This window comes from Nestor notabilis, unplaced genomic scaffold (genome assembly GCF_000696875.1).
Source record: "Nestor notabilis isolate BGI_N333 unplaced genomic scaffold, ASM69687v1 scaffold9993, whole genome shotgun sequence".
Classification (NCBI taxonomy): domain Eukaryota; kingdom Metazoa; phylum Chordata; class Aves; order Psittaciformes; family Psittacidae; genus Nestor; species Nestor notabilis.
Window position 1 is genome coordinate 1 of NW_009923285.1, and position 27,015 is coordinate 27,015.

The 27,015-nt window shown below is 43.4% G+C and overlaps 1 protein-coding gene across 1 annotated transcript in view; it reads left to right on the top strand.

The window, feature by feature from the left end:
- Positions 1–743: 743 nt before the first annotated feature.
- Positions 744–27,015, top strand: part of MYO7B (myosin VIIB) — a gene marked incomplete at its 5' end in the record, with an annotated part of 39,056 nt that continues 12,784 nt past the window's right edge. The window contains 29 exons of the mRNA XM_010012064.1: positions 744–913; positions 2,483–2,559; positions 2,871–2,990; positions 3,214–3,356; positions 4,632–4,842; positions 5,174–5,309; positions 5,537–5,697; positions 6,721–6,771; positions 8,560–8,697; positions 9,634–9,786; positions 10,267–10,365; positions 10,927–11,021; positions 12,541–12,625; positions 13,339–13,558; positions 14,193–14,293; positions 14,857–15,033; positions 15,762–15,971; positions 16,867–17,034; positions 17,302–17,382; positions 17,914–18,041; positions 19,601–19,727; positions 21,075–21,194; positions 22,043–22,216; positions 23,158–23,385; positions 23,829–23,996; positions 24,574–24,691; positions 24,779–24,905; positions 25,625–25,794; positions 26,469–26,650. Coding sequence (XP_010010366.1) covers positions 744–913; positions 2,483–2,559; positions 2,871–2,990; positions 3,214–3,356; positions 4,632–4,842; positions 5,174–5,309; positions 5,537–5,697; positions 6,721–6,771; positions 8,560–8,697; positions 9,634–9,786; positions 10,267–10,365; positions 10,927–11,021; positions 12,541–12,625; positions 13,339–13,558; positions 14,193–14,293; positions 14,857–15,033; positions 15,762–15,971; positions 16,867–17,034; positions 17,302–17,382; positions 17,914–18,041; positions 19,601–19,727; positions 21,075–21,194; positions 22,043–22,216; positions 23,158–23,385; positions 23,829–23,996; positions 24,574–24,691; positions 24,779–24,905; positions 25,625–25,794; positions 26,469–26,650 — 4,138 coding nt within the window. The remainder of the gene's footprint in view (positions 914–2,482; positions 2,560–2,870; positions 2,991–3,213; positions 3,357–4,631; positions 4,843–5,173; positions 5,310–5,536; positions 5,698–6,720; positions 6,772–8,559; positions 8,698–9,633; positions 9,787–10,266; positions 10,366–10,926; positions 11,022–12,540; positions 12,626–13,338; positions 13,559–14,192; positions 14,294–14,856; positions 15,034–15,761; positions 15,972–16,866; positions 17,035–17,301; positions 17,383–17,913; positions 18,042–19,600; positions 19,728–21,074; positions 21,195–22,042; positions 22,217–23,157; positions 23,386–23,828; positions 23,997–24,573; positions 24,692–24,778; positions 24,906–25,624; positions 25,795–26,468; positions 26,651–27,015) is intronic.

Here is a 27,015-nt window from a genome sequence, read left to right on the forward strand (position 1 = left end):
CCAACCCTAACTACTCTATGATTCTATAATATATCTGTGCTTTTGTTCAGGTCAGCTGTTGGCACAAGCTGGCATGTTTGCATGGTATAAACTGAAATGTCTAAGAATACTTCACTTTTGTGATCACCACAATATATTGTCAGAAATAGTAGGGATAAAAAAAAGTATTTTCCCACCTCCCTCAGGGCTGAAAATAGTTTCTCTCAGGAACAGCATCCTAGGACCCACTTTGCAGGCTTTGTTGAAGGTTCTATTGATGCTGCTTTAGATGCTTCCATCTGCCTTCTGATAGAACCTAACATCCTTATTTTGAGATATGCCTTCTAATACTGATCCAATCCTACTTGCTTTGATTTGGGATTAGGGCTCTTAATTGTCCATTAACAAGGCAGAGAAGGAAATCGAAGAAACATGGCCTTGTAAATGTACATAACCTTATTAAGTTTCCTGTCCTCCTTTACTCCAGAGCAGCCTTCCCCTCATCTTTTCCTTCTGGCTTCCCTAGTATTCAGTCTAGCCCTGGAGAAAAGCATTATTTACCACTCTGCTAATGGGTTCTTCTTGAGAGTAGAGATGAGGGAAGAAACAGCCTTGGGAAAAACATATAAAATGTCTACATAGGTTTCTATCTTGTATCCTGTGGAAAGTGGCTCACAGGGTATCCACATTGTGTACAAGGGTTTGTCAGCCTGCAGGTCCTTTCTTCCTTGTATGGGTGCTAGGAAGATTTTCCTTACCTGCAGGTGTGGTGTCTTGCAGGGCAACTGCACATCCTGTGACGGCCGGAATGATGCAAAGGATTATGCCCACATCCGCTCGGCTATGAAGATCCTCACGTTCTCAGATTCTGAGCACTGGGACATCAGCAAGCTGCTGGCTGCAATCCTGCACCTAGGGAATGTAGAGTTCGAAGGTAAACTCACCACTGTCTGTGCTTAGTCCTTCGCTGGACTCAAAGGTAAAGGCCTAACAGTGCTGCCTTCTTCCATCTGTACAGATTAGGTACAGATTAGGTTACATGTTGTCATGATTCAAGCCCAGCCAGTAACTCAGCACCACGCAGCCACTTGCTTACTCCCCCCTGCTCTGGGCAGAATGGAGAGGCGAATCAAAGCATGTGAACCCCATGGGCTGAGATAAGAGCAGTCCAATAATTAAAGTACAATATAAAACTACTACAACTATTACTAATAATAACGAAAAGGGAAGTAACAAGGGGAGAGAATATAAAACTAAAAAAGAAAGGGGAAAAACTGCAATAATAAACACAATACATGCACAATACAATTGCTCACTATCCACCAAGCAATACCCAGTCTGACACAAGCAGCAGTCTGGGCCTTCTAGGTGACTCCCCACCAGTTAATATACTGGCCATGGTGTGCTATGGTATGGAATACCCCTTTGGCCAGTTTGGGTCAGGTGTCCTGTCTCTGCTTGCTCATGGCTTTTTGTGCCACTCCTCACTGGTAGAGCATGAGAGACTGAAAAGTTCTTGATCAGAGTAAGCACTACTGAGCAACAACTAAAACATTGCTGTGTCACCAGCATTGTTCTCAGACTAAAGCCAAAACACAGCACTGCACCAGCTACTAGGAAGGAGAAAAATAACTCTTACAGCTGAACCCAGGACACATGTGCCACCTGTGTGAACAGGTGAAGAGGGTTGGAAAGGCAGGCAGATAAGCACCAGGAAATTCTGATTTGTGACTCCATTGCCTACTGTTTTGGAAGACATCATCTTATTATTTTGTCAGGCTATCAGGTTTCCATGGTTATAAATAGGCCCTTATCACACAAACTGAAACAGCAGATAATATAATGCCATATTATGTTTGCTGATTGTTGTGCTACACAAGCCAGAGGACACAGGAGCAACTGAGTGATGTTTGCTGTGGTGAAAGCAGTCATTCTCCTGGCTAAGTCTGGTGAACACTCATCTGCATAAGTGCATTTCTATTATGGCACAGGCACAATGTGAGACACCCACCAGCAGGATACCAGAAGCTCTCAATTTAAGAAAAGGATGCCTTCTTCCTCTGTGATACAGAGGGCCCAATACAGTGATACCAAGTGGATTCTTTGGAGTAATGCTGGTTGCTAAAATGAGGAATTTCTGTTATTCCCCTTCATTGTCTAAATTTCCTAGAAGCCAGATACATGGAAAAAAATACTTTCAGAAGTAAGATACCACTTCCCCAGATCCCCAATTTCTACTATTTAAAATGAATAGCCTCTCAGTTTTGCTGCTGTTTTGGCCTGATGTTCTGGAATTGTGAGGGCGCTATACATCCCAGGATCCCTGGGTGAAATCAGGACCCTCATTAGTAAAAGCATCCAACCTGTTAGTTTCAAGAGAGAGCTTACTGCCTTACCACATTCCCAGAGCTACAGGGTTACAGAAATACAGCTGCAATGATATCACAGACCCTCACCATAACAGAAATTATTCACCCTGAGATTGACTGTTTTCTCATTGTAGCGGCTGTGTACGACAACTTGGACTGCTCTGATGTGATGGACTCACCACACTTTTCAATTGCAACCAAACTGCTTGAGGTAATGGACTCTCATCTTCTCCTGCTAATTCTCTCCTTCACCCTTGTTCCTGAGCATAGTAACACAGCGTAACTCTGTGGAGTATATATGGATAAACACACAGTGGGCATGTCCCCTTCTTCCTACTGACACTCAAGTGGTGCTTGTTGCAGATGTCTTTCTGAGCTAGGAGATCTTTAACTGGGACAGCAGGCCACCGGTGAATCCTGCTGGACAGGCAGTTTGTCATAGCCCTCTTCCTCCTGAGATAGGCTTTGCTGGATCTCCTTTATCAACCTGGAATGACCAGGTTGCTATGACTGTTCCTCCAGGTGGACTCCACTGAACTGCAGAACAGCCTCACAAATCTCTCCATCATTGTTCGAGGAGAAAGTGTGTCCAGGCCTCTGAACATTGCTCAAGCTGCAGATGGGAGGGATGCTTTTGTGAAGGTACTGGTGCTTAAATCTTCCCTGCTTAAAGCCTAGGAATGCTATCAGAGCTGTCTCTTACTCGTTGAGGAGCCTTATGTGGCAAACATTCACCCAGAGGGCTCTGGTCCCTCATAGGTTTCCGGTATAGTTTGACTGCATCGTAGCAGCACAATATCAAGCAGTAAGTTATGTCAGCAGACTGGAATGATGAGCTCTAATTCCTCTTTAATTTTTCTCTCAGGGTATATATGGACGTATTTTCCTGTGGATAGTGAACAAGATCAACTCAGCCATTTTCAACCCAGCTTCCCAGAAGGCTAAAGGCAGTCGTCACTCCATTGGGCTGCTGGACATTTTTGGGTTTGAAAACTTCAGCAACAACAGGTAGGAGACTCTAGCTTCATTTGCACCAGGAAGCTGAAAAGCAGTTGATGAGAATGGAAAGAATTCAAAAAACAGACACATGCTCTTTCATTATCATCTTGATTCTCAGGAAAGCAATGAAATTTCCATCACTGAATTTTCCCAATTATGATCATGCATAGGTTCCATTTTTCTTCAGTCTTGGTCATATTTCTGCCCCCTCCCCCAGCCATTTTGGTGTAATCATTGCACATGTCTGTTCCAAAACCTCAGGAATTTTTTCAGAGGAAAAGGCTATGATGCTGCTATAAGTAGGCAGCCACTGTGTGAGGATGTAGTATGTCCCCATGTCTCTATACCAAACTTTCTTGTTCCATAGCATTTTTACAATGTCTCTTGGGATACATTTTGTACGTAGTACAAAGGAGGCCACGTTGTGTTTCCCATTTCAGCTCATGCTTCCATCTTGCTTAATGTTCTCCTGTCGCTTTTTTGGGGCTGCTTCATTTCTCTACTTTTAAGGACAAGTCAGCAAAACACTGGGTCAGCATATCATTGTCCCACTGCTACCTCTCCTGCTGGTGGTTTCAGTCCCAAAGCACCAGTTCTGCTTGTTCTTCTCTATGAGGGCAGCAATTCTCTCAGTTGTGTTACCATATCATCAGTACTGCACAAACCATCAGCACATACTCTGCATTTTTTCTCAATTGATTTCAACTCATGCATCTTGCTTGCTTTCAACAAGATATTATTCCTCACTGACTTTTGGAACATGGTCAAGTATCTGTTCAGCTCATCTTCTCTCTTTTGTGTTCTCTCCTATTATATTATGCTATTCCCAATGGCTGCAGTCCACATGTGGCCTCATTGTGGTGAGCACTGCACAGGCACAGCAATTACCAGGTCATGAAATTCAGAGGCAGCATAAAGGAGTAATTAACAAAAGAAGTGGTAGCGCCAGGGCAAGTAAAAACATGCCACACACTCAGTTAAGCTATTTTTGCAGTTACATGTTCCCTTTTATTTCTAGAGTTTCTTGAAACACATACAAGATCTTTTCTTGCTTATTCGGCAACACTCAATTGTCAGTTGTCTTATTTCTGGTTATCTTTATAACAGCTGAAGATGCATTCTTTATATTGCTAAGATTGGCAACATGCATTGATGGTGATCGTTAACACTGTGGAATATAGCAGTAGTATATCTGGATATGCATTTAATAGAGATAATAAATACCATAAATCAATGCAGCACTGGCCAAGGATGACTGTGGGTTCCCATCTTGTCCCCCAAAAGCTTTGAGCAGCTCTGCATTAACATTGCCAATGAGCACCTTCAGCAGTTCTTCGTGCACCATGTCTTCAAGCTGGAGCAAGAGGAATACCGTGCAGAGAACATTACCTGGAGTAACATTGACTTCACTGATAACCGCCAGGCTTTGGAAGTCATTGCACTCAAGCCTATGAATATCATCTCCCTCATTGATGAAGAGAGCAAGTTCCCAAAGGTAAATTTCTGGTTTCACTTATAATGCCTGGCTTTGCACACAGCTCACTGGTAGCACTTGACTTTGCACACAGAAAAGTGCAAAATCGGCTTTTGGATACATTATGAGTGGCAATGTCCTCTCCCCACAGATGTTTCTTTTAAATTAGCTCACTATACAAATGCTTCACTCTCTGTTGGAATGTGCTCTTCCTCATACCTCACTGTTGAAAATCTCACAGCTGTCCCTGACAGGGAAGGAAGGATCACTACTGCTATTTGTTTGCTGAGCATAGGCCAGTGTTGGGGGGGAATCTACTTAACTGTCCTTTTCTGCCTGTGTTTGTTTCTAGGGCACAGATGCCACCATGCTCGTAAAAATCAATTCCCTCCATGGCAAAAGTAAAGTCTACATCCCACCTAAGAGTGTTCATGACACCAAGTTTGGCATCAACCACTTTGCTGGGGTTGTATTTTATGAATCAAAAGGTGAGCCTATCTCTGCTGGATATGGAGGGTGAAGAGAAGGGCATGACCTGCACTGGATGCATGTCACTCCACGGTAGTGTTGATGTGAAGTCAGATCAGGAGGTCAGGAGGATTACAGTAAACTAATCTGCAAGTTACTGTAAATGAAGTGGATTTTAGCTAGAGAGAGTGGCACTAGAGCCAGCAGGCTGCAGAGGTGACAAGCTGATTTTGTTTCTATCCTATAGACTTCCTGGAGAAAAATCGGGACACACTGAGTGCTAATGTAATGCAAGTGGTTCATTCCTCCAAAAACAAATTCCTAAGAGAGATTTTCCAGGTGGAAACGACCCCACCTAGTCTGGGACGTGGGACCATCCGGCATCTTGGAGCTGACCAGGCTTACAAGGTTGGCTTACTGACAGTGGGTTGCAGAAAGACTTCTTTCTTCTGTAAGGCTCTGATTTTTCTTGACCAACTCTTTCTTTTGCACTGTCTCTGCAAATCCCCATCCCTTTCATTCAACTCATTCCTGCAAAGGAGTCTGCTGGAAAAGTCAGGGGCTGATCATGCTGTAAACAAGTGTAATGTCAGTCCCATCTCCCAGGACTGCATCCCTGGACATCTGTGTGGACACAGAAGCATGAGTTGTGCTACCTCCCCACGTTATCATCAGCTGAACGGGTTTGCTCTGTGTCTGCCTGGGCATCCATAGTGCATCCACATCTCCAGGAGGGGTGTAAATTTGTAAAAAGAAACCGCATAGTTCTAAGGTTCATTGGAATGGAACAAGGCACCAACCAGAGACCCCTCTGCAAAGCCAGTACCTGTCCAGAAGCCAGCAGCTAAACTGCTGCCATACTGTACATGTAGACAGTCTGCTGGGACCATCACACCAAGAGGTCTGACTGGGGAACTGGCAGGTGGGCCCTGGCCTTTTCCTTCTTGCAGAGGGCTGACAGGCTAGTACAAAGGAGCAAAAGCTGTGCTGTCACAGAAAAATACGGTCTCCTTCTCCCAATAACGCCTATAGACACAGTCTCACTGCTCTGCATATCGCTGCAATTTTAGCTCTTCCTCCTGGCCCAGAGGCTTTGTGACAAAGTTCATGATGGGTAATTATCACAGAATCATCTGTGCCTAGTGGTATAAGAAGGCTTGTCCCATGCATAGTGAAAATGAGGTTGTAAAGCACAGTGGACTGGAAACAGCATGGGGCAGAGTTCAAGTTCTCTGTTCTGCTGCAACTTTCACATACTTTAATTTATGAGCATTTAAGTATGCACTGTCATCACTGTGTCAAGATACTTTTGCTTTTAACGTTTACATCTTTGAGTTTTCCTGTCAGGATACAGAACAATTAGCTTGCAATCTTACCTGTTGTCTGTCTATCTCCTGGCATTGTTTTCTGATGCTGTCCTTTCTTCCTCAGTCTTTTTCCCAATGTGGCTTTCTGCTGTCCAGAACATCTGGCCACGGACAGGTAAACATCCTGGGGGCAAAGAATATCAGAAGTGGTACAAGTAGCAACAGAGAACTGGCTTAGCATCTCTTAAATGCTGTGATTACCTTCAGATTAAATATCAGGTCTATCTGCATTGCTCTAATAGGTTTTGTCTCTATAAATAAGGTTGCATTTTTGACCAAAAAAAACCCACAACAAAACAACCAACCCAACCTTTCCTTACATTTAGAAAGTACAGTAGCATGTCAAGAAAGGAGATGCTAAATGTGGGCTACTGCCCATTTCAAAATGCACAGAAGTTAGCTGAAATACCCCTATTTATTTCAAATGGTCTGGGTCACCATTGGGAAGCTTAAGAAACAGGTTACAGAAAAGAATAATGAATGAAGTGCCAGGAAAAACTTTGCTGTCCTGAGGTCTCAGCGTTGCTGTCCTGACACACTAGGGGAGAAAAGTCAGCACCATCTCAACAAGTTCAGCTTTAACATTATAGGGGAGAGACCATGAGTGCATGGGCTTCAGACTTCCGTGGCTATCCCACTGATTTACAAGTATAGCAGAAAGGCCTCTAAGATCTGGGAGTGCAAATTGCTTTTAACTCTTATACAGCTTAAACATGTATATGCTGTTACCATAGCTAATTCAAACAGATGATTGCTAGCCCTAAGATGCATCAGAACTGCTACGAGACTTTCCAAAAAACTGTTTAACAAAGGCATAAAGTGTTCAGTCGCCGGAGGGCAGCATTGCCCTGTAGTTAAGGCGGAAGGTGGGCGCTTGAGTGTTAAAAAGGACGCGAAACGTTAGAACCAGCAGAATGAGGTACCGTTAAGTGCCTCAAATGGGAGGGAAGCCAAATTATTTACTTGTAAAAAAACCCCCAACCCAAACAAAACAAACCACAACCCACCAAAGCCCCCAGACAAACAAACAAGCCAGCTGCATTGTGCTGCAATGATTAGCTTCATGCTTGTATGTAGAAGGGCAGTGGAGTCCTTTTGTTACTTGGAATCTGCCCTGTTCTCACCATAATTTAACATGCCCTTGAAACGTACTAGGAGGTAGAAGCTTAGGCCTATTGTGATGATCCGTGTGAAAAAGGCATAGGTGGAGCTGTGCTTGCAGAGAAGCTGGGGAAGTCAGGAGCTTAACTGCAGCCAAATGCAATCCCCCTGAGGTAACGCTATTGCAACTGGGAGCAATAGTCAACCTAGGAGCAGTGAGACAAAGCATTTCATATGCAGCCATAAATAGAGTAGCTCTTACCTTATCCTCCACTAAAAGTTTTCCTTTTCACTGCTTACTGTAGTATTAACAGTATTAAGCAAGGCAACACTAATCACTAGGGAATGAGCTGCTCTGGATCTTTAGCATTCCTAGTTAGCTATGAGCTGGCAGCAAAACGCCTTGCCTGGAGGTTATTATTGCTTTGGGAGTAGCTGTTTCTCACCAAGCTTTCAGACACACACCCACGAATAATAGCTTGGCACCCAGGCCCTACACTAAATGCAACCTTGGTTGGAAGAGATGGGCCAGTGTGAGCTCACATGGGCGGAATTTCTTCCACCACAGCCACTCCCACTGCTAGAACTTGATGCCCAATAGGTGAAAGAGCTCAGTCGGCTTTCTGTGCAAAAATAAACCCAAATTAGTAAAATGCAGATGGCCCATTTAACTCCAGTGTAGGTAAATAATTCTTTTTGGGGCAGTTGTGTGATACTATTACATTGTACAGAAATACAGAGATTTATTACTTGGGCCTCTAAAGGTGAATGATGTAGCAGTCAGCATGTGCTTACTCTTCAGGGCTTGGATACTACCAAACGGCTCTCAACTCTGGGAGGACAGTTCAAGCAATCCCTGGAAAAACTGATGAAAATCCTTGAGCAGTGCCAGCCATACTTCATCCGCTGCATCAAGCCAAATGACTACAAGAAACCACTGGTAATGTTTTAACAATATGAGATCTTGTCTTCAGTAAACTTTTCAGGGAGAAGAAGCTGTCAGTTGTTGTTCAGCTTTTTATATCTGTCCTTCAGCCAAGAAGAGCTGCAGTACAGGCTGTTACTGCAATAAAAAGTGGTAGGATATAGCATTGCTAATTTAAAAAAACATCTCTGAGAAACTCCATAGATGGTAAAAAGCACGCGTGTGTATTCCTGAGAGGAGCTGTAGAAGCCTTTCCTGTAAAGATATAGACAAAACTGGAGTTTCTAGTCCCTCAACAAGGGGACAAATGGAAAACACTAGGATGAAACAATGATCATATGATGAAATATCCTGAGAGAGAATAGGAGAGCTGTTGATGTTTAAGAGAGGGGTGATGTGGCTTAATTTGACACTACAGGAGAAGAGGAGTGAGTTTGTCATTAAGAGTTTTGGCTGCAACTCAGGAGATCATGACCCAGTTCTATACTAAAATCTTCCCTGGTGTTGGTCAAGTGAGTTAATAATTTTTAAAGTACTGCATGTGGCTTAGTGAGCCTATTTTTAATGTGCATTACAAGAAACTAGGAGCATGCATGCTGTGCTTTGCATGGCTATGCCCAAAGGGCCTAAGCTGCTATTGCAGTTACTCATACCTGCAAAATGACATGAACAATTTAAAGTTCATCTGAAATTGGAGTTCCAGAAATTGAAATGGTTGCTAAAGTCAGATTGCTGTTAATGGACTGTTTCTACTGCTGATAAACACAAATTTGAAAACCCTTTGGGGTGACTTGTTTATGCCTGTAATGAATTAATTTAGTGCACTAAAGAAATAAGAAGTACAATTAAAATAAGCATTTTGCAGGCAGGTTAATAGATATGTTCTGAGTTATGCTGCATATGTAGCTTCTTTCAGTGTGAAATGTCCTCTTTGTCTGCTTTCCATTTCAGTTGTTTGACCGGGACCTGTGTATCAAACAGCTGCGATATTCAGGGATGATGGAGACCATTCAGATCAGGAAAGCTGGCTTCCCAGTTCGCTACAGCTTTGAGGAGTTCTTTGACAGATACAGAGTTCTCCTGCCATGGTCTCTTCGACAGCAGGTGTGTAAAGAAAAACTTGGTTTAAGGCTAATCTAACTTTTCCTGAGGGAGTTCTTGGATTACTGCTGGCACACTTGAGACAGCTGTCATCACATGAACTGTAGCTAAATACCTACATACTCACTTGGACCCTTGCTGAAATAGTAAAGGTGCTTTTAGGTCCAGCTATCCTTGACCTGCTCCACACAGACATCCCAGGCAGGGTGGCATCCCCACTGCCCTCAGATGTTTCTTCTCTGTAATCACACACTCTTCCTTGCACCTGAACTCCTAAATGTTTGGCCATGCATTTATGTTCCTCCTTTTCTTGCCCATTTGAGCTAAACCACTTTTGTTCATTATACTGCCAGCCCAGAGGTCTGTAAGACCCCATCTGTTTCTGTTCTTTGCCCTTTGAAATGCAGTGCAATAGATACTTACATAGAACAGTTACTGTGTTTCACAACCAAGACCTAACATGATGATGCTTTTGCACATCAGCTGAAGAATGATGCTCGACAGAGCTGTATCAGCATCTCTGAAACAGTGCTGGGCAAAGATGAAAGCTGGCAAGCTGGGAAGACCAAGATGTTCCTAAAAGTAAGTAAAAAGGACAGTTTATTGTCTCTTCTCCTGAAAAACTGGGTGTTTCACAGTATAGCTTGACCTGCTTGTGCAAGAGTGGTGACCCAGCAGGCCTGGGTTCTTTAATAAAGTCTCCCTTGAATCATCTGAGGCTGGATCTTTGTTTCTAAAGGCCAAGTAATTTAATGGACACAGCTTGGTGTAGCAGAGGCTGATCCTGTTCCTCTGTTACAGTGCTGCAGCTGAAACAGCACAGTGCAATGTGTTGGTCTCTGCTCAGGCCTTGAGCATAAAAGAGAACTAGATACCAGCACACTGTTCCAGGGGACCTCCTTGCCCATAGCATACCCTCAGGGGTAAAAACCATCTTACTGCAGGCAGATTCTCTACTTGTTTATGGCTATAGCCAGAAACGGTGTGGTCAGGTCGTGTGAACTCTTCCTGCTGCAGTTCCATAAATGCACTTCAATCACAGCTTGCTTGATGATTTTGGGCCTCTTTCAGATAACATGTCCAGTTTTCAGAAGCTGTGGGGGTGTCTGCTCAGCTGGCATATCCATGCTTTCTTTTTAATAGGATCATCATGATACAGTATTGGAGCTGGAACGCCAAAATATACTCACAGATAAGGTTCTTATTATCCAGAAGGTGATGAGAGGATTGAAGGACAGGTCAGTGATCTTAGAGAAGGGAATTTGCTTTGGTTTGAAGCAGTAATCTTTGTTTAACACACTCTATGAAGCATTTTGAGTATGAATCTATATCTTCCACTAGCCCTAAATTCGGTGCCTGTCATGTTAACAGTGCATCTATACAGACTTTGAAAAAACATTTGTCCTGTCTCGGTTTCTTTATTTTCATTATGCTTTTCAAAATGCAGGGCTGTGACAATTACATGTAAAGGAAAGGCTGGAAGTAGGATTTGCACTTAATATTTCTAGTAAACAGTAGGCATCTGGAAAGAAGGAAATTCCCATGGAATCTGTCCCATTCTCAGAGATACAAGAACTCTCTTATGTAGGATGCTTCTTTGATAGAAGACATAGAAAAGAATCAGATAGAAACTAGCTTGTACTCTTTAGCAAAGATGCACAATTTGTCTGCTTTTGTTTCAAATATCTTCAGAAGTGAAATTTAGTCACTGTCAAGTAAATGTCCTCATTAAATGCTTTACATCATGATTTGAACATAGTAATCTCGCATCCCCCTGCAACCAGAACCTTGATATAGGACTGAATCTTGGTTCGGTTCAGAAACATTCCTGACAGCAGAGAAACGAGAACCAAAAAACACGATATAAATGCTCCAAAACTCCCCCCTTTTTCCAAACTCTGCCTGCTATCTAACAGAGAACCACCTATCCCTAAAAGCCTCACCTGGTTTTTATTTTTAAACCATCAGAGCTATGTGCCACTTCTGACAGCCACAGTGTGATAGACAGCTTTTACCATGGGAAGTTCATGGGCAGTTATGACACGGGAGCAAGTGGCCACCAGATGGGGGAGTTAACTTATCCAGGCTTGATATGGGGGCTTTTTAAGAGCAATCTCACCACAGCAGTGATTTTGATCTGCAGTTGCTATGAGTATTTTTGCAACATTAAGGGCAAAGTCAGCTCAGGTGTATCAAGGTGGATTAGTAGTACTTCTATCTCATCCTTTCTACTAGCAAATGGATAACAAAGCAAATAGGAAAACACTTTGTAAGCTCAACTGATTCATGGTGCTGCTTCACTTGCAGAGTGAGCTGAGCCTAGGTGAAATCTCCTAAGGCCTTTATTTACAGAAAAGGTCAGGCAAAACAGCCTATTCTGGCCTTTCTATTAGCATGGAGAACATGTAAGCAGACAAAATGTTTGAGTGAGTATAATTTTGTTCATGTGGTGCAAAAGTATCTGACCAGACTAATCTTCCTGCGGCAACGTAATACTTGGCTTTGCCTCCTCAGAAGCAGGGAGAACAGCCCTTGCTGAGCTTCAAACTTGCCCTGGCAAGATGTCTACTAATAATTGAGCTAGTTAGTTTAACAGTAGTTTTCCTGCCTCTAGTGTTCCTAGGTAGAAGACAAGGTTGAGATCAGACTGTAGACATCTCATAAAAGGAAAAACACCCCCCCACCTTATTCTTTGTTATTATCATAAGAAGCAACAGCAATAACCTATTATTGTCACCTCACCTCCTCCCTGCTTAGGAAACAATTTCTGAAACAAAGGAAGTCTGCTGTAGCCATTCAGTCAGCCTGGCGAGGCTACTGCTGCCGGAAGGATTTCAGAATGGTAAGATGCAGATGTACATCCGAATATATGTATTTGTGTGTGTGTGTGTTTATATACTATACCCTGCCAGGCTGGTGGAGTATTAGGAATGAAGACATTCATAACTGAAGGGAGGATGAATGGAGCTGAAGGCATGATGGCAGGATGTAAAGAAGGACATAAAGCCCACGGAGGGTGCTGGGACTTCTCAGGGCTTGCTGAACCTGTGACCTTTCTGGTGAAATAATAACCAAACTAACCTCTGGCAGGCCTGGCTCTGCCAACTTGACATATGAGTGATCTCACACTTCTAGTCAGGAGTCCAAGGCTAGCATTTGTGCAATGTGATGCAATTCCTGCCTGAAGAACCAGGCTGTTACCCTGCCCCATCCTCTTGGGACTGACACACCCATCTCTCCAAGGACATGCCTTTCCCCCTCCCCCCCCCATTCATTTGGCTTCATTTCTGCTCTCTTCCTTCCTTTGTTATAACCCCAGACTATCTTTGTCACTTCCTGGAGCCACTCCCTAGAACAAGTCCCCAAAAGAACTCTATATACTAGATCTAAAGCCTATTGCTCGCAGAGAATAAAGCATAAAGGGCAGTATTACATCAGTCCCCTCCAGAGACTTTATCCAATTACTGAATTTTGTTATCTTCTACTCATCCCAACTTACTTCCAGTCTCAATGGTTTTGAACCATAATCACTTCTTTCTTCTCCACCTCCTACAGGTTATGCTGGGTTTTGGGCGCCTGCAGGCTCTCTACAGGAGCCGGCAGCTTACTAAACAGTATGAAGCAACTCGGGCTCATATCATCAGGCTTCAAGCCATGTGCCGTGGCTATCTAATGCGTCAGAAGGTAGCAGAGCAGAAGAAAGCTGTATGTGTTATACAGGCATATGCAAGGGGCATGTTTGCTCGACGAATCTACCAGGGGATGAAGGAGGTACGCTCACAGATACCTTGTGAACACATTTCTGTGAAGTCCTGGTGGAGATTTCAGTAGCAGCAAGTGTTGCCATAGCATACGAGTGTGGATATTTATTTTGGGATGTTTTATTTTGAGCTCTTGTCAAGTATGAAAGCAGACTTTTAAGCAGACTGATCTTGTTTACATTTGCTTTCTGTGTGTGTTATCACATATCAAAACTTCACTGACAAAGCTGAAATATTTTTGACAGAAGGGAGGAAAAAAGATAAGATGTGCATGCATTTCAGTCACTCCTGCAAGGGAAGATCAATTTCTACAGCAAGGCCTGATAATGTTCCTTAGGGATTGATTCAAAGGGGAATCCTAATGTGTCTTGGTATGTGCTGCTGGAGAAAATCCTGTATTTACTACCTTGGTGGTCCACAGCACATGGGAGAACTTTCTATGGTTTCCTTTCTGTATTAATGCCAGTTTGAAGAAGGAAGCCAGTTTGCAGATTTCTGCCTGTGGCCTGTTCCCTAAAACACTAAATCTAGAACTGAGTCCCTGCTGTGATAAAGTCCTGGTGTGAACAGCTTGTTAAGGGCAGAAGGGAGCTGGCTCACCAGCTGTGGTAACAGTCACAGAATGGTCCTGTTGTTCACAGAACACAGGCAAGACGGAAGCCAGGAATATCAACCTGGAAGAAGAGAAACATCTCATCCAAGCCCTTGGACCAGTGAAAGCAAGAGAAGAAGCTATGAGATCAGAAATGGTACGTATGTTGGTAGAGGAACGCTGAATGCTGTGCTCCTTGGCTGAGAAGGAGCCTGCCTAGCTCACACCTGAGGACTTGCACTTCTGTATTTTAATAAAAAGCAGACACAGTTGTAAATCTATTTGTAATGATGCTTTAGAAATGGGACAATGCAAACACATACATATTTCTGTTTGCAGTATGAGCTGCCACTCAGCCTAACATGCACAGTGCTATTACAGCCCCCTGACATAAAACATTTTAAACTTTAGATAATGTTGGGGTTTCTGCTGTTAGGGTTTCTGTGGTTTTCCTGTATTATCTCTTGTTGATAAAGTTCTTGAAAAATTGCACATCGTTACCAATAGGCCAACAGTCTATGAAGACAGCTACAAGAGCAAAGCCCTGCTGCTGATGTGCTAGTTCTTTGTGACTGCTTAGCACAAGCAACGTTTGCCTTCACATTCAAATACAGCACTAGCAAAGCTGAATCTTACTGTCATAAAACACCTTTGTAATAGTGTTTCATCCTCTCACCCATTCACTCTAGCAGAATGCCTAACCACTTTCTATGTTTAAAGGAACACCTGGCTGCTCTGGAAAGAGAGAAGGCAGAAGCAAGACAAAGGAGGAATGCTCTTGCCAATAAATCAGAAAATGATGATGTTATCAGTGACCAAGAAATGGTGGACAAAATTTTTGGATTTTTACCTTCTATGATTGGAGGCCAAGAAGGACAGGCTCCTCTGGGCTTTGAGGTACAGAGCTGCACACTGGTACTGGGTCATGTTCATCCCTTGTGTAAGTCTACTCAGTGCCGGAATTCCATCAGTGGTCCATTTCATTTAATGAACTTCTGTACAGTGAAAGAATCACCCAAATTAGTCATCCAGACAGTCTTTTTGGGATCTATTTTCAGAGGTCAGTTCCCAAAAGTTTTTGATCACATGCAGTTTGGGGACTATGTGTCTTCGAAACCTACCGCAAATTTGTTTCTTTGGCCCAGCAGACCCTCACCGAATAGTGCATTTTGGCACCAAGCACATGTTCTGCTGACAGTGCTTTCAGTGATTTCCAGCTGAAACAAGCTGGAAATTCATGACCCAACTTATCTCATGTTCTTTTGAGATATACTGGTCCTGACAGCTGTAGAGGATGGAACCGGGTAGGGAGATGTAGACAGAATAGAATGGTCTGGATTAGTGGAGGATGTGAGCAATGAGATAGCACCTGAATTTTCCATCAGCAATGTTCTTGCTGAAGACCAAGACAAGAAGGTCATATAGAATGGATGCATCTCAGAAGGACAAGTTCTGAGCCCAAATGATCTGTTGGTAGCAGCTGAAAATGGCTTTGGGATCTTTGCAATTAGCTGGAAAGCCAAATTCTGGAGGACCTGAGGCCAAGAAAAGAAAAAAAAGAATGTGAAATAAGAATATCAGAGTACAGGGAAAGAAAATATGTTTCTTCCTCATATTCTGCACAGGACTTGGAAACAGAACCTAACAAGCTGGATGAAGTGGATCTGGACATGGTTCCCATGAGTGTGGAGCTAGAAGAGGAAGCTGATGGCTTGGAAGAGTACACCTTCCCAAAGTTTGCAGCTACTTATTTCCAGGGGTCTTCTACACATACACATATCCGGAGACAGCTGCGGCACCCACTACTCTACCACGATGACAAGGACAATGTCCTGGTATGTTGCTCCTTGTTGTTGAACCTGCTCTCTCCACAGCCTTGGCTTCTATAGCTCCCCTCATCCTTGGGTCCCCTCCTTCTCGCACAGCTCTGGGAACCAGAGACTTTAGAGCCAAGCAGATAGTCCTAAGCATTTGTATGGAAGTAGTAGTTCCCATCAGGATTTTTTGGCATTTTGCACATACCTGCCCAACCCAAGATCTCTGGTCACCTTTAGTTTGCCTAAAGAGGGAAGCTGAGGTTTGTTTTGATTTCTACAGATAGCCTCTGGGGGCAAAGAGGCTGTAGAGAAGAAGCATCAGAGCTCACCCATCTCTGCTCTTGTTAAGGTTGCTGGTCTGTGACTTAGGACAAAAGGGGAAGGGCCCAGGCCTCCAGTATTCCTGTGGAACCATAGGGGAATTGAGGAGGGGAGTTCTTCCTGATGCTGAGCAGCCTTGCAGAATGGAGGATCCCACACTGCAAAAACTTCACTATTATTTGGCTTTCTAGTTCTGGGCATGAGAGCTCCTGGAAATGTTCACTGCACTGCTTATTTCTCCAGGGAGGTAAATGCAGACTGCAGTTCAGTCAAGGTTTCTCCACCTCCAGCCACAGCACACCTGCAAGGTGCCAGTAAAGGGAATAGTGAGGGCTCAGCAAACGCAGGGCAAATTTGACATTCCCACTAGAACTGCACCCTCTTCCTTTAGCATAGAGTGTTGTGAATGTTGCTCTCATGTTGTTTGACATGAAAGTAAACTCCAGTTGTAAATGGCAGAAGGAGATGGGAATTTTAACAACTTGCACTGGGTAAAGATAGAAAATGCTTTTATCTAAATCTAAACAGGCAGAAATGGCATGAGGCCATTGGTTCTCTTGGCAGTGTCTGACTGTGCTTTCTGCCACTACAGGCTTCTCTGGTTGTGTGGACTATCATCTTGAGATTCATGGGGGACCTGCCAGAGCCAGCACTGTTTGCCAAGAATGCCACCACCAAGAGCGGCTCCGTGATGACACAAATATATGATACACTTGGCAGGAAAAACCAGGTCCAGTTCAGGAATGACAGCCCAGATATGGTGAGAGGAGCAGGCTCTGTTTGTTTGTTCATTTCATTGCTTTAGTTTCTGTCCTGTTCTACCAAGAGTGAGAAAAGCAAAGAAACCTTTTCATGCTACTGTACTTGAAATGCTAGAAGTGTAAAAGGGCCCTGTCAGTCCTGAAAGGACACTACAGCAGTAGGAAACAAAACAAAAACATTTCCAATTTGAGCATCTTTCTGTCCTTAATGAACCATTTTTGCTGTACATTAAACTAACTTCCTATAATGGTAATGTGTGTTGTAGAGAGAAAGCAGAAAGGATAACAAGATTTCAAAGGGGATCTCTTCCCTGAAGCTGAAACGGTCATCCAAGTTGACAGGGAAGGTAAGAGATGGAGATAAATTGCTTCCCCTAAGTCTTCTTGTCTGGAACCCTGTCTTCACCAGATGTTCTATGACAGCAACCTCCATGCTGGGAAGATGTTCCCTGCCAAGCCAGCTCAGCCCTGTGTACAAGATAACTGGTATACTGTTCTTCTGAAACTATCCCCATGTGCACTGCTGTCATTCATTCTCTGGCAGATTAACTCCATCCCTTCCTGCTGGAGAGTGACCCCAGAACACAGGGCAACACTTTGCCGAAAGCCCTGAGCAGACTGAGAACACCATGTGCAAAGGGCTGTACAGGACAGTACAAGAAAGTTCTCCTAGTTAGTAATAGTGCTGTAACACTTCATTTTATAAGTTAGCTTGAGAAGGAAGAGAGAAATATGGCCTGTTCCAAGCTGTTCCTCCACTGAATAGAAAGAGTTTTATCCAGAACGATATAGAAGGAATGTCCCTCATTTCTGGGAAAGCTGCTTGGTAAGAGGGGAGGTTTCTAGAGCACTCTGGGGTTCTGCTTGGTTTCTTTCAGGTGACAGACCAGCTAAGAGGCAGAGAAGAGGCTTTGCAAGAGGACAACTCAATCTCTGATAGGCCTATGTCCAACCTAGAAAAAGTGCACTTCATTATTGGCAGTGCAATCCTGCGTCCTGCCATCAGGTAGGAAATCTGTACCTCCTTTCTGGGACTGGGCACCCATTACATCAACGAAATCCAGCATCGCCTTTCCACAGTCATGGGGCATTTTCCAAATGCTGGAATGTCTCACATTTATCTCTGGGGATTCCTGACTGAAAGCCCAAGCTAGCCACATTGAACTGAGACTGCAAGGTCACACACCTCTTTGGAGGATGGTTCAGCTTTATAAGAGGAGACAGATAACTCCCTTACAGCCTTTTCTGGTATCTTCATGTTGCAGTTTAGGTCAGCTGCCTCCATGTATGGCTTTCTAAATACCCCATAGATATGCAATGGAGGCAGAGCTCAGGGCTGGAACCCAAAACCATCTGAAAGTGGAACAACCCTCGTATGAGGGAGAAGAAACACTCAGGAGAGTAAGAAATATGGAGTTCATACACACTAGGTGCATGAGAGGTGTTCATAACCTCAGATTCCCAATAGCCTGTTGATGAGCCCTCAAGCAACATCCCCAAATCAGAGACAGTTTAAGGTCTTGGCTTGCTGAGTACATCAGTCACTAGAAGAAGAAATCCTGCTTACAAGTGGTGTGAGGCTGGACCTTAGGCTAAGCATGGTGTGAGGATAAGACAGAACGTGGTTGGTTCTGACCTGACCCTGTGAATTCTCTCTTCCATTTTAGCCCATTTTAGCTTATGCCACACTTTTCTGTAACAAAGCCCATAGGGACAGACCCTGCCCTGACCTCAGTCATAAGCTGCATTCCTCTCTACATAGTTGCTTTGTTTCAGTCAAGATGCTCCCCAAAGCAGATCCTCAGCTGGCAAAAATTGCCCTCAATCAATGTATCACACAGGCTAAGTATTTACTCCCTTGGTCTTCGTTTCATCATATGTCCTATCTGGAAACAAAAACCTCATCCGCCTTGTGTCCTCCCACATCAGACCTGCCAAATGTGTGTTCCAAAATTCCAGAAAATGTAAGATTATTTTTAAATAGCAGCTTCATTTATATGCAGATTTTTCATCTGTTTCCCATATGTCCCTGCTGCAGGCAACTTGCATTTTCAGAAGCTCAATCTGAAGCACCCTTTCCTCCATTCCTGTCCAAGGACTCACTCCAAGTTTACTAAAAATATAAATCTAAGCAGATATCCCCCTACCCTTATCAAAACCAACATATGAGCAGACAGACAGGAGCCACAAGGTACAAGCCACATTTTGTAGAGAGCTTAGAGCAAGTTTTCATGGGGAGGCTCAGCAATGCCATTTCACAGCTGGGTGACACAGCAGTTGTTATCCCTGCACAGTTCCCCCTGCTTGTCACAGGAGCTAATCCAGCATGGGAATCACACTTGAACTGCTTGAGTAACAAGGGGTGGCAAAGGGCACTAAGTATACCTTGAGCCTTTTCTTGCAAAGGCCAAAGACACGGTTATTTCCTGTGGTACATTACAGGTGGTATCCTAGCTCAGGCCTACTTCATCATGCTGCAGTCACGCCAAGCACACAGTGGAAATGTAGCCAAAGACAGTTCAGGCAGTGAATCATTATCTGTTGCTTTCATGTGTTTTATTACAGAGATGAAATTTATTGCCAGATTTGCAAACAACTCACTGAAAACAGCAACAGGAGCAGCTATGCTCGAGGCTGGATCCTTCTGTCACTTTGCCTTGGTTGCTTTCCTCCTTCAGACACATTTGTGAAGGTACACTACTATCCTCTCCTAGAGCAGCTTAAATGCTCTAGCTGATTTGGTTTCTTGTGTATTTTGATGTCTTGACACGGATAGCCATATAACTGCCATAGCAGCTGGTGCTGTGATTTTAGCAGAAACCATCTCATCTCATATGCTTATCTGGGAATTTAAATTAATGATTGCTGTACTCACATTTAATTCATCCGAGTTGGATTCTATTATTGATCACCCTCCTCATTTTAGATCTGTAGCCTGCAAAGAATCTGGAAAATTTTAACCTTTCCAGTTCTGCCTTTCCAACATTTAAAAGGTGTCTCCAGTTACAATCCTAGTGATTAATATATTCAGGAGGCCAGTGTAAAATCACCCCCCTTATTTTGTCAATTCTTACCCTACATCTCCAAGCCCTACAAAATCCAATAGAGATTTGGTCTTCTTCAGCATTCATCATTCATTAATTTCCAAATTTAAATGGATGATAAATCCACTTCATCACAGGAAAAAAAACCCAAAATACAACCAACAATCCATGGCTCTAACTTGACATCAGCCTTCCTCCCAGACCTTAGAGGAAACCAGAATCTATAGACATGCCTGAATCTTCAGCCTTGCTTTATTGACAACCTAGCTCAAATGATTCATCTGATGATTAATCCAGGATTAATCTAATCATAAATGCTGCTAAATGGATGCTACCTGGAACAAACCTGCAAACCATGCAGATTCATTAGACACGTCCAAACCCTATCTCTAGGAATACTCTTAATCATTAAGATAACCAGGTGACTGACCCATGCTCGCACTAAGTACACGTCCATGCTTACACCACATCATCCAAGATATTAGAGCCATATGAACTCCAAAAATTCAGTTTATCCAATCATTCTCATCCAATGCCCAATCTTAATCATGGACTTCAACTCCTGATATTGCCAGAGAACTTATTAAATCTAAAAGTAACCACCATCATCAGTCCTAACCTGCAATTAGCCATCTTCCCAGTACCTTTATTCATATAAATGTACAAAGACTTCAGGTTTTTCAATTGGAAACACTAACCCTTGCTCTAACCTAATCATAAGAATAAAGTCTCCACTGTCTAATATTTATCACGTAGTTAAACATAGTGAATGGACTGACACAAGTTTTCCTCTTTAGACTGAAAGCTCTGCAGAATGAGGGAAAACTTGGTGTCTCAAACCTCCTTTTTCAAAACATTAATTCCAAGCCTAACCTTTAATACTTTCCGATGAACTGTAAGCTCATTGATGACTCTAGTATATCAGCTGCAGACAGCTTCTTATGTTTTATGAGGATTAGTGTTTTCTAACTCTTTCTTATGTTCTGTGCATATAGTACCTGTTGAATTTCATCCACCATGGGCCCACAGGTTATGCACCATACTGTGCTGAACGTCTAAGACGGACCTATGTCAATGGAGCACGGACTGAACCTCCAAGCTGGCTGGAACTTCAGGTAGCAGCTCCCTTTTTGCTTATTTATATTGAGCTGTGCTATTTTATACAGGATTTTGTTTACAAACTTATGCTAATAGATCTTCCTAAGTCAAATAATGGAAATCAATTGCACAAGGGGATTGCAGACCAAGTGTCTTGGTCAGGGCAGCTTCTTAGATACATCTCTTCTAGCTATTCAGTTAAGCTAAATCCAGTGGAAAATATAAATTAAAAGCTGCAACATATGATTTGCAGGGAGGTATCTCCATTCACCCAGGGGCCACGGGCCAGAACCACATCCTGAGGGAAGCTCTGATGATCATTTGTAGAAAGAACTGAGCAGGGTTTATGCTTTTAAAATGGAAAGATGAATGTGTATGATAGGGCTATATTATCCTTCCCCTTCTTTTAAATGTCACCCTAATACTTAGAAGTCACACACATATACCCCCTTCAAGTGAAGGCCTCAGTTCAATTTCTTCCTAAATCTGAGTGACCCAATTGCCTAACAATCTCCTTGAACAAAGTACCTGCTGCAGGCCATCTCCTCACTGATACATGTAAAACTGTACCCAGTCAAGCCAAATAAGGCTCAGAAGTCTATCAGTCTACACTTTTGTGTGATGATCACCTCCCCTGAGCAGTGGGGAGGAGAGAACTTGAGGCTAGTGCTGCTCCAGGGATATAATTTATATTTAAGACTCGTGACGCATTGAAGAAGCTGTGTGGGCATTGGAAATACACTTACGGATAGTTGACTAGGGTGTATAGTGTGTGGAGCTCTTAAATCTAAATGCTTTCTTGATTCTTCACAGAAAAATAAGGTTTACCCATAATTTATTTCTCTCATTTAACCCTAACTTACAGGCAACAAAACAGAAGAAACCCATTATGTTTAATGTCACCCTGATGAATGGCCAAAGCATCACTGTCCCTGCAGACTCTGCTTCCACTGCCAAAGAGATCTGTCAGTTCATAGCAGATAAGACCACGCTGAAGGATGTGTTTGGTTTCTCGCTCTACATTGCTGTGTTTGATAAGGTAAAGTGTAGAAAAGTAGAACTCCCTTTTCTTTCTGTGGAGTTGCTGCTGTCCACTCAGCCTCACTGAGGATTCCCTCTGACTGCTGGAAGCACCATCCCACTCCTGCACTCAAACCAAATCAGTTCTGAATCCCAGGACGTGATAATCCTATTCTGCCTTTCTGCGGCTAGCCACTTAGCAATTCCTGCTACAGGCCTATAAGGTTTCCTTTGCCAGGTCACATAACCAACCAGTGTCCCTGCTACCATGCTTGGGCAGAGGAGCACTGTGGTCTCCCCCATGTTCTGAGATCCCACCTGCTCGTCATGCATGCAGCACTGCAGAACTGCTGAGGCAGGGGGAAACTGGCAGGTTTCACACACTAGAGATCTCTGCTCAAAGACTTATTTCCCATCTGCATTGCTGCACATTACTTTCTTGTTCTGTGTTACAGTGCTGCAGATGCAGCCCCTATCATGTGGCATTGAAAGCTAAGATCCTTGCCAGGGCTGCTGCTGTTAGCTCACATGCTGGCATTTTAACCTCTCCTTCCCTTCACTTTTTTCTACAGTAATGCTGTAAAACAGACATACACATCAGGATCACATCTTGATTCTCAGAGTTTGGAATCAACAGCAAAGAAATTAATTCAGAGATGGCATTTTTTTTGGATTACGGCAACACTGGCATGTGTGCCTAAGGGAATATACAGGCAATAAGCAAAGTACATGGCAACAAATAGAAAATTGCAAACCAGAGCTGCTTTAACTCCCAACTTATTTTTCCCAATACCATCCCTTACACATAAAAATACATTCACCAAAGTACAACTTGCACATCATCTGCTTACCTTTTCGGAGTTTTTCTTGCTGTCCAGAGACCAGGAGGTTTGGGTTTTTTTGTCCTTCCCTCAGATCCAAAGCAGGCATACCATAAAACGCAGTGTCCCTTTGTCCTAGGTCTGGTCACTGGGTGGGGGACGAGATCATGTCCTGGATGCCATCTCTCAGTGCGAGCAGCTAGTGAAGGAACGGGGCACACACGAACGCAATGCACCTTGGCGGCTCTACTTCCGCAAGGAAATCTTCACCCCCTGGCACAACTCCCAGGAGGATCCTATCAGCACTGATCTCATTTACCACCAAGTCATTCGCGGCATCCGGTTTGGAGAGTACCGCTGTGAGAAGGTGGGTCTCCTTATTCATCCTCCTGGAGAGACAAAACTGTATTAACATTTTCCACATAAAAAACCAGGAAGATGAATGCAGTTTTTAAGCAGCTGTGGTCAACCCTTCCCTTCTTAATTGACAAATCCTGTCCAGGTGGTTGTGCCAGTGGCCAGACTGGCAGCTGCAATTCATTTTGGTTTATTTCTGCAACTTTCAGTTCATGTGGCACCTGGAGGCATGTCCAAAAGGGCAACAGAGGTCCTTCTAAAATATCTTTGCTAATTATCTCTTTGGTGCTATGACTGTGTGAAGATCATCTCCCCTTATGCTGTATGACTGTCGAGAGTTATCCAGACAAAAATGAAGAAAATCCTATTCCTAAAATGGATTCAAGATTGAACGAGGCTGTCTGGACTTTGCAACATTTTCCTAGGTCTTGTTTAATAGATTGATTGTTTCAGGAGGAGGATTTGGTGGAGATCGGTGCAAAATATTGTTACATTCAATTTGGAGATTCCATCCACAATGAACTTGTGCAGAAGGTACTCCATGACTGTATTCCAGCAAAACAGCTGAAGTCAAAGCCCCTGGAAAAGTGGGTGAGCCTTATAACCTATGCACATGCTAAGGTAAGAGGTTTGTCTGGCATTGCTGGGTAACCACTCTCAAACACCAGCTTCTGCTTTTTTCCACCATTTCCATTTATGAATAGTCTGTTGGGTGAAGAAGGAAAAACATCTCAGTTTATATTTCCCAAATAGTTAATTAGGGGAGCAGAGAACCTTTCCACTCACTCTTCCATATGGGACCCGACAGGGGGGCAGAATGAAAAAGTATATTTAAATCTCTGAATAGAGTATCTTTTCAGGCTCTCTATCTCCCATCTGACAGTTGAGTCAGGATGGGCATGGGATGGAGTATTGGTTTTCATCTGGAAACAGATTACCTCAATTATAGCACCCAAAGAGTGTTAGACTCCGAACAGATCAGTCAGGGGGGAGTTGGGGGAAATATGTAAGCTACATGCCTGTGGGCAGCCTCAGCTGCATGTGGCTTAGGCCCCTGGAGACTGTTCCTGATTTGACTTTCTCCAGGTAGCCTTGAGGGCTGTTGGGAATCTCTGGGATCGGGCTTGCTCTTTGTTGTCTGCAGATCATGCAAACCAGATTTTACTGAGAAAACCTTAAGTATCTTTTTAAACCACAGGCCCCATACACACAGGACCGTCTCTCGCGTCAGACTGTGAAGGAACAACTTGTAGATTTTGCTCGCTTTCAGTGGCCTTTGCTTTTTTCCCGGTTCTTTGAAGTCACTAAGTTTTCAGGTAATACCTGGGAGTAGAGGACAGCTATATAATCTGTAGAGAAGGACTTGTATAGCATTGATAAGAAGTTGTTTTCTGCATTTTCAGGTCCCAGCTTGCCCAAGAACCACTTCATTGTTGCTGTAAATTGGAAAGGTATCTGTTTCTTGGATGAGTCAGAAAAGCGGCTCCTTGAGCTGACCTTCCCAGAGATAACTGGCATCCACACCAACAGGTGAGTGCCCCAGAAAGACAAGATCTAAAAAAAGCTTCTCTGCCCATACTCAGAAAGGGTATTCCATGCAGGGGGGGAGGTGTACTTTCTCTGCTGCCCCCCTTGGCGGTTTGATCTGAGCCTGGAAGTATGGTTTAGCCTCAGTCTGGGAAACAAACGGACATGTTCTGAGCAGCCTGCAAAGGAAACACTGAAATGGCTGAATCTTCCCAGCTGATTCTGCTAAGTCAGAAAGGTGTAAGGAAGCACAGACATGCATCAAGACAAGAATGACCCAAATAACTAATGTAATTAAGCCATCATCTGTTATGCATGTTGGGAGTTTATACGCATCTCAGGTGTGATGGACCTGAACAGGATAACTGAGGGAAAAAGGGAAACCATTGGCTTGCTCAGGGCATACATCCTTGCATCAGATCACTCAGTGATTAGGGTCTTACACACACAAAAAATACCCCTGTGAGGACTGTCACAGGTTTAATCAGTTGCCCAGTTACTCATTCTATAATGAAGCACTTTTGTACAAACATGATGGAGTCCAGCACGAACCTGAACCACTTCAGTCCTTCACACCTACCAACTCATGAGAAGGCAAATAAAGAACTACCAGTACTCACTGGGAGTTGTCTGCAAGGAGGTGTAGGTGCCTTGGCTGTAATTGCAGGTGGGTCTGCAGGTTTCTCAGATGCTCTGGTAACAAACTGTTCAATAATACATAGGGCAGTGAAGACATTTGGACAGAGTTGTACTCTCATCACACTTCGTGCCGAGGAGTTTGTCCTGACATCTGTAAACAGTGTTGTCATTGCTGAACTGGTAGTCATGTTCCTGGAAGGACTGAAGAAGAGATCGCGATTCGCTGTGGCAATGCAGGAGAAAAAATCCCAAGGTAAGTCTTACAACTTCTCTACAGAGTAGGGAAGAAATCCTGAGAGAACAGACAACACTGATTTGAAAGAGCTCAAAGAGAAGAGGGAGAACTTCAGCAAGAGTCCCTTTGCTCCAGGAGGGACGCTTAGTGATCATCAGCACAGCAATGTTTTTGCATACAGATTACTTCTCCTTCCTCCTTCTACTTCTTTGCATATTTTACTTAGATAGTACAGTGTCCAACAACTCAGCCTGCTTATAGTAGGAAACTGGATCTAGGCTCCCTGGAAATACTTTCCAGAAGAATTTCAGAGAGGTGGTAAACTGGAATTTTCTGTGGAATATAGTTGGCTGGAACAGACAAGAGGGAATTAAAAGTAAACATTAACTTCACCTACTTACAGCTACTGAGTTTCTTTATATGCTTTGCTGCCAGTTCTAGACACAAGGTCAACATCCATTTGAATCAAGTAATTTTGCTATTGTCCTCAGTGCATCAAAATCAGGCTGTCAGAGGAAATGTGATTTTTCTGAAGCGTTACTAGATAATTAGCTGTATTTACCCAAATCACTTACTACTGCTAATTGAAGTCAGGCCTTCAAAACATAATTCCCTTGTCTTTCACGTTGCAATCCCTTTTCATTTTCTTTGACTGTCAAGCCTGAACAGTACTCCCTTATTCTCTTTCCCAGAAGACCCCGCCATCCTGTCCTTCAAGAAGGGGGACTTGCTAATCTTCACCGAAGACAAAAGGCTGGATGCAAACTCTGGCTGGATCTGTGCCCAGAATGAAAGGACAGGCAAAGCAGGGAATGTATTTTTGGAAGATATCTACATCATTCCTTCTCTCACAAAACCCTCTAGTCAAGTGCTGGTAAGACAAGCTGAGCACTTTCTTTGAAGAGACTAGAAGATAAATTATAACAGTGTTAAATATGATTAAATTTATAACTGGAAGTCAGTTGTTGCTCCAAAGCCAGACAAGTTCTGTACCTCCCATTGAAGCAAAGCATTTCATTCTGTCCTGTCTGAAAACAAAACTAAACCTAGCCAAAACTCTATGGAGAAGACTGCACTTGCCCAAAAGTAATGACTCAAAAAAACAGTCTGTTCACCATTAGGGATTTCAGTGCCTGGAATTTGTAGCAATTACTGGAAATGGGTGTGCAGTTGAATTTTCCTGCATTCACACCAGGCTCGATTGGTGATCATACATCTCAAGGGAAGCTCTAAGTGCAG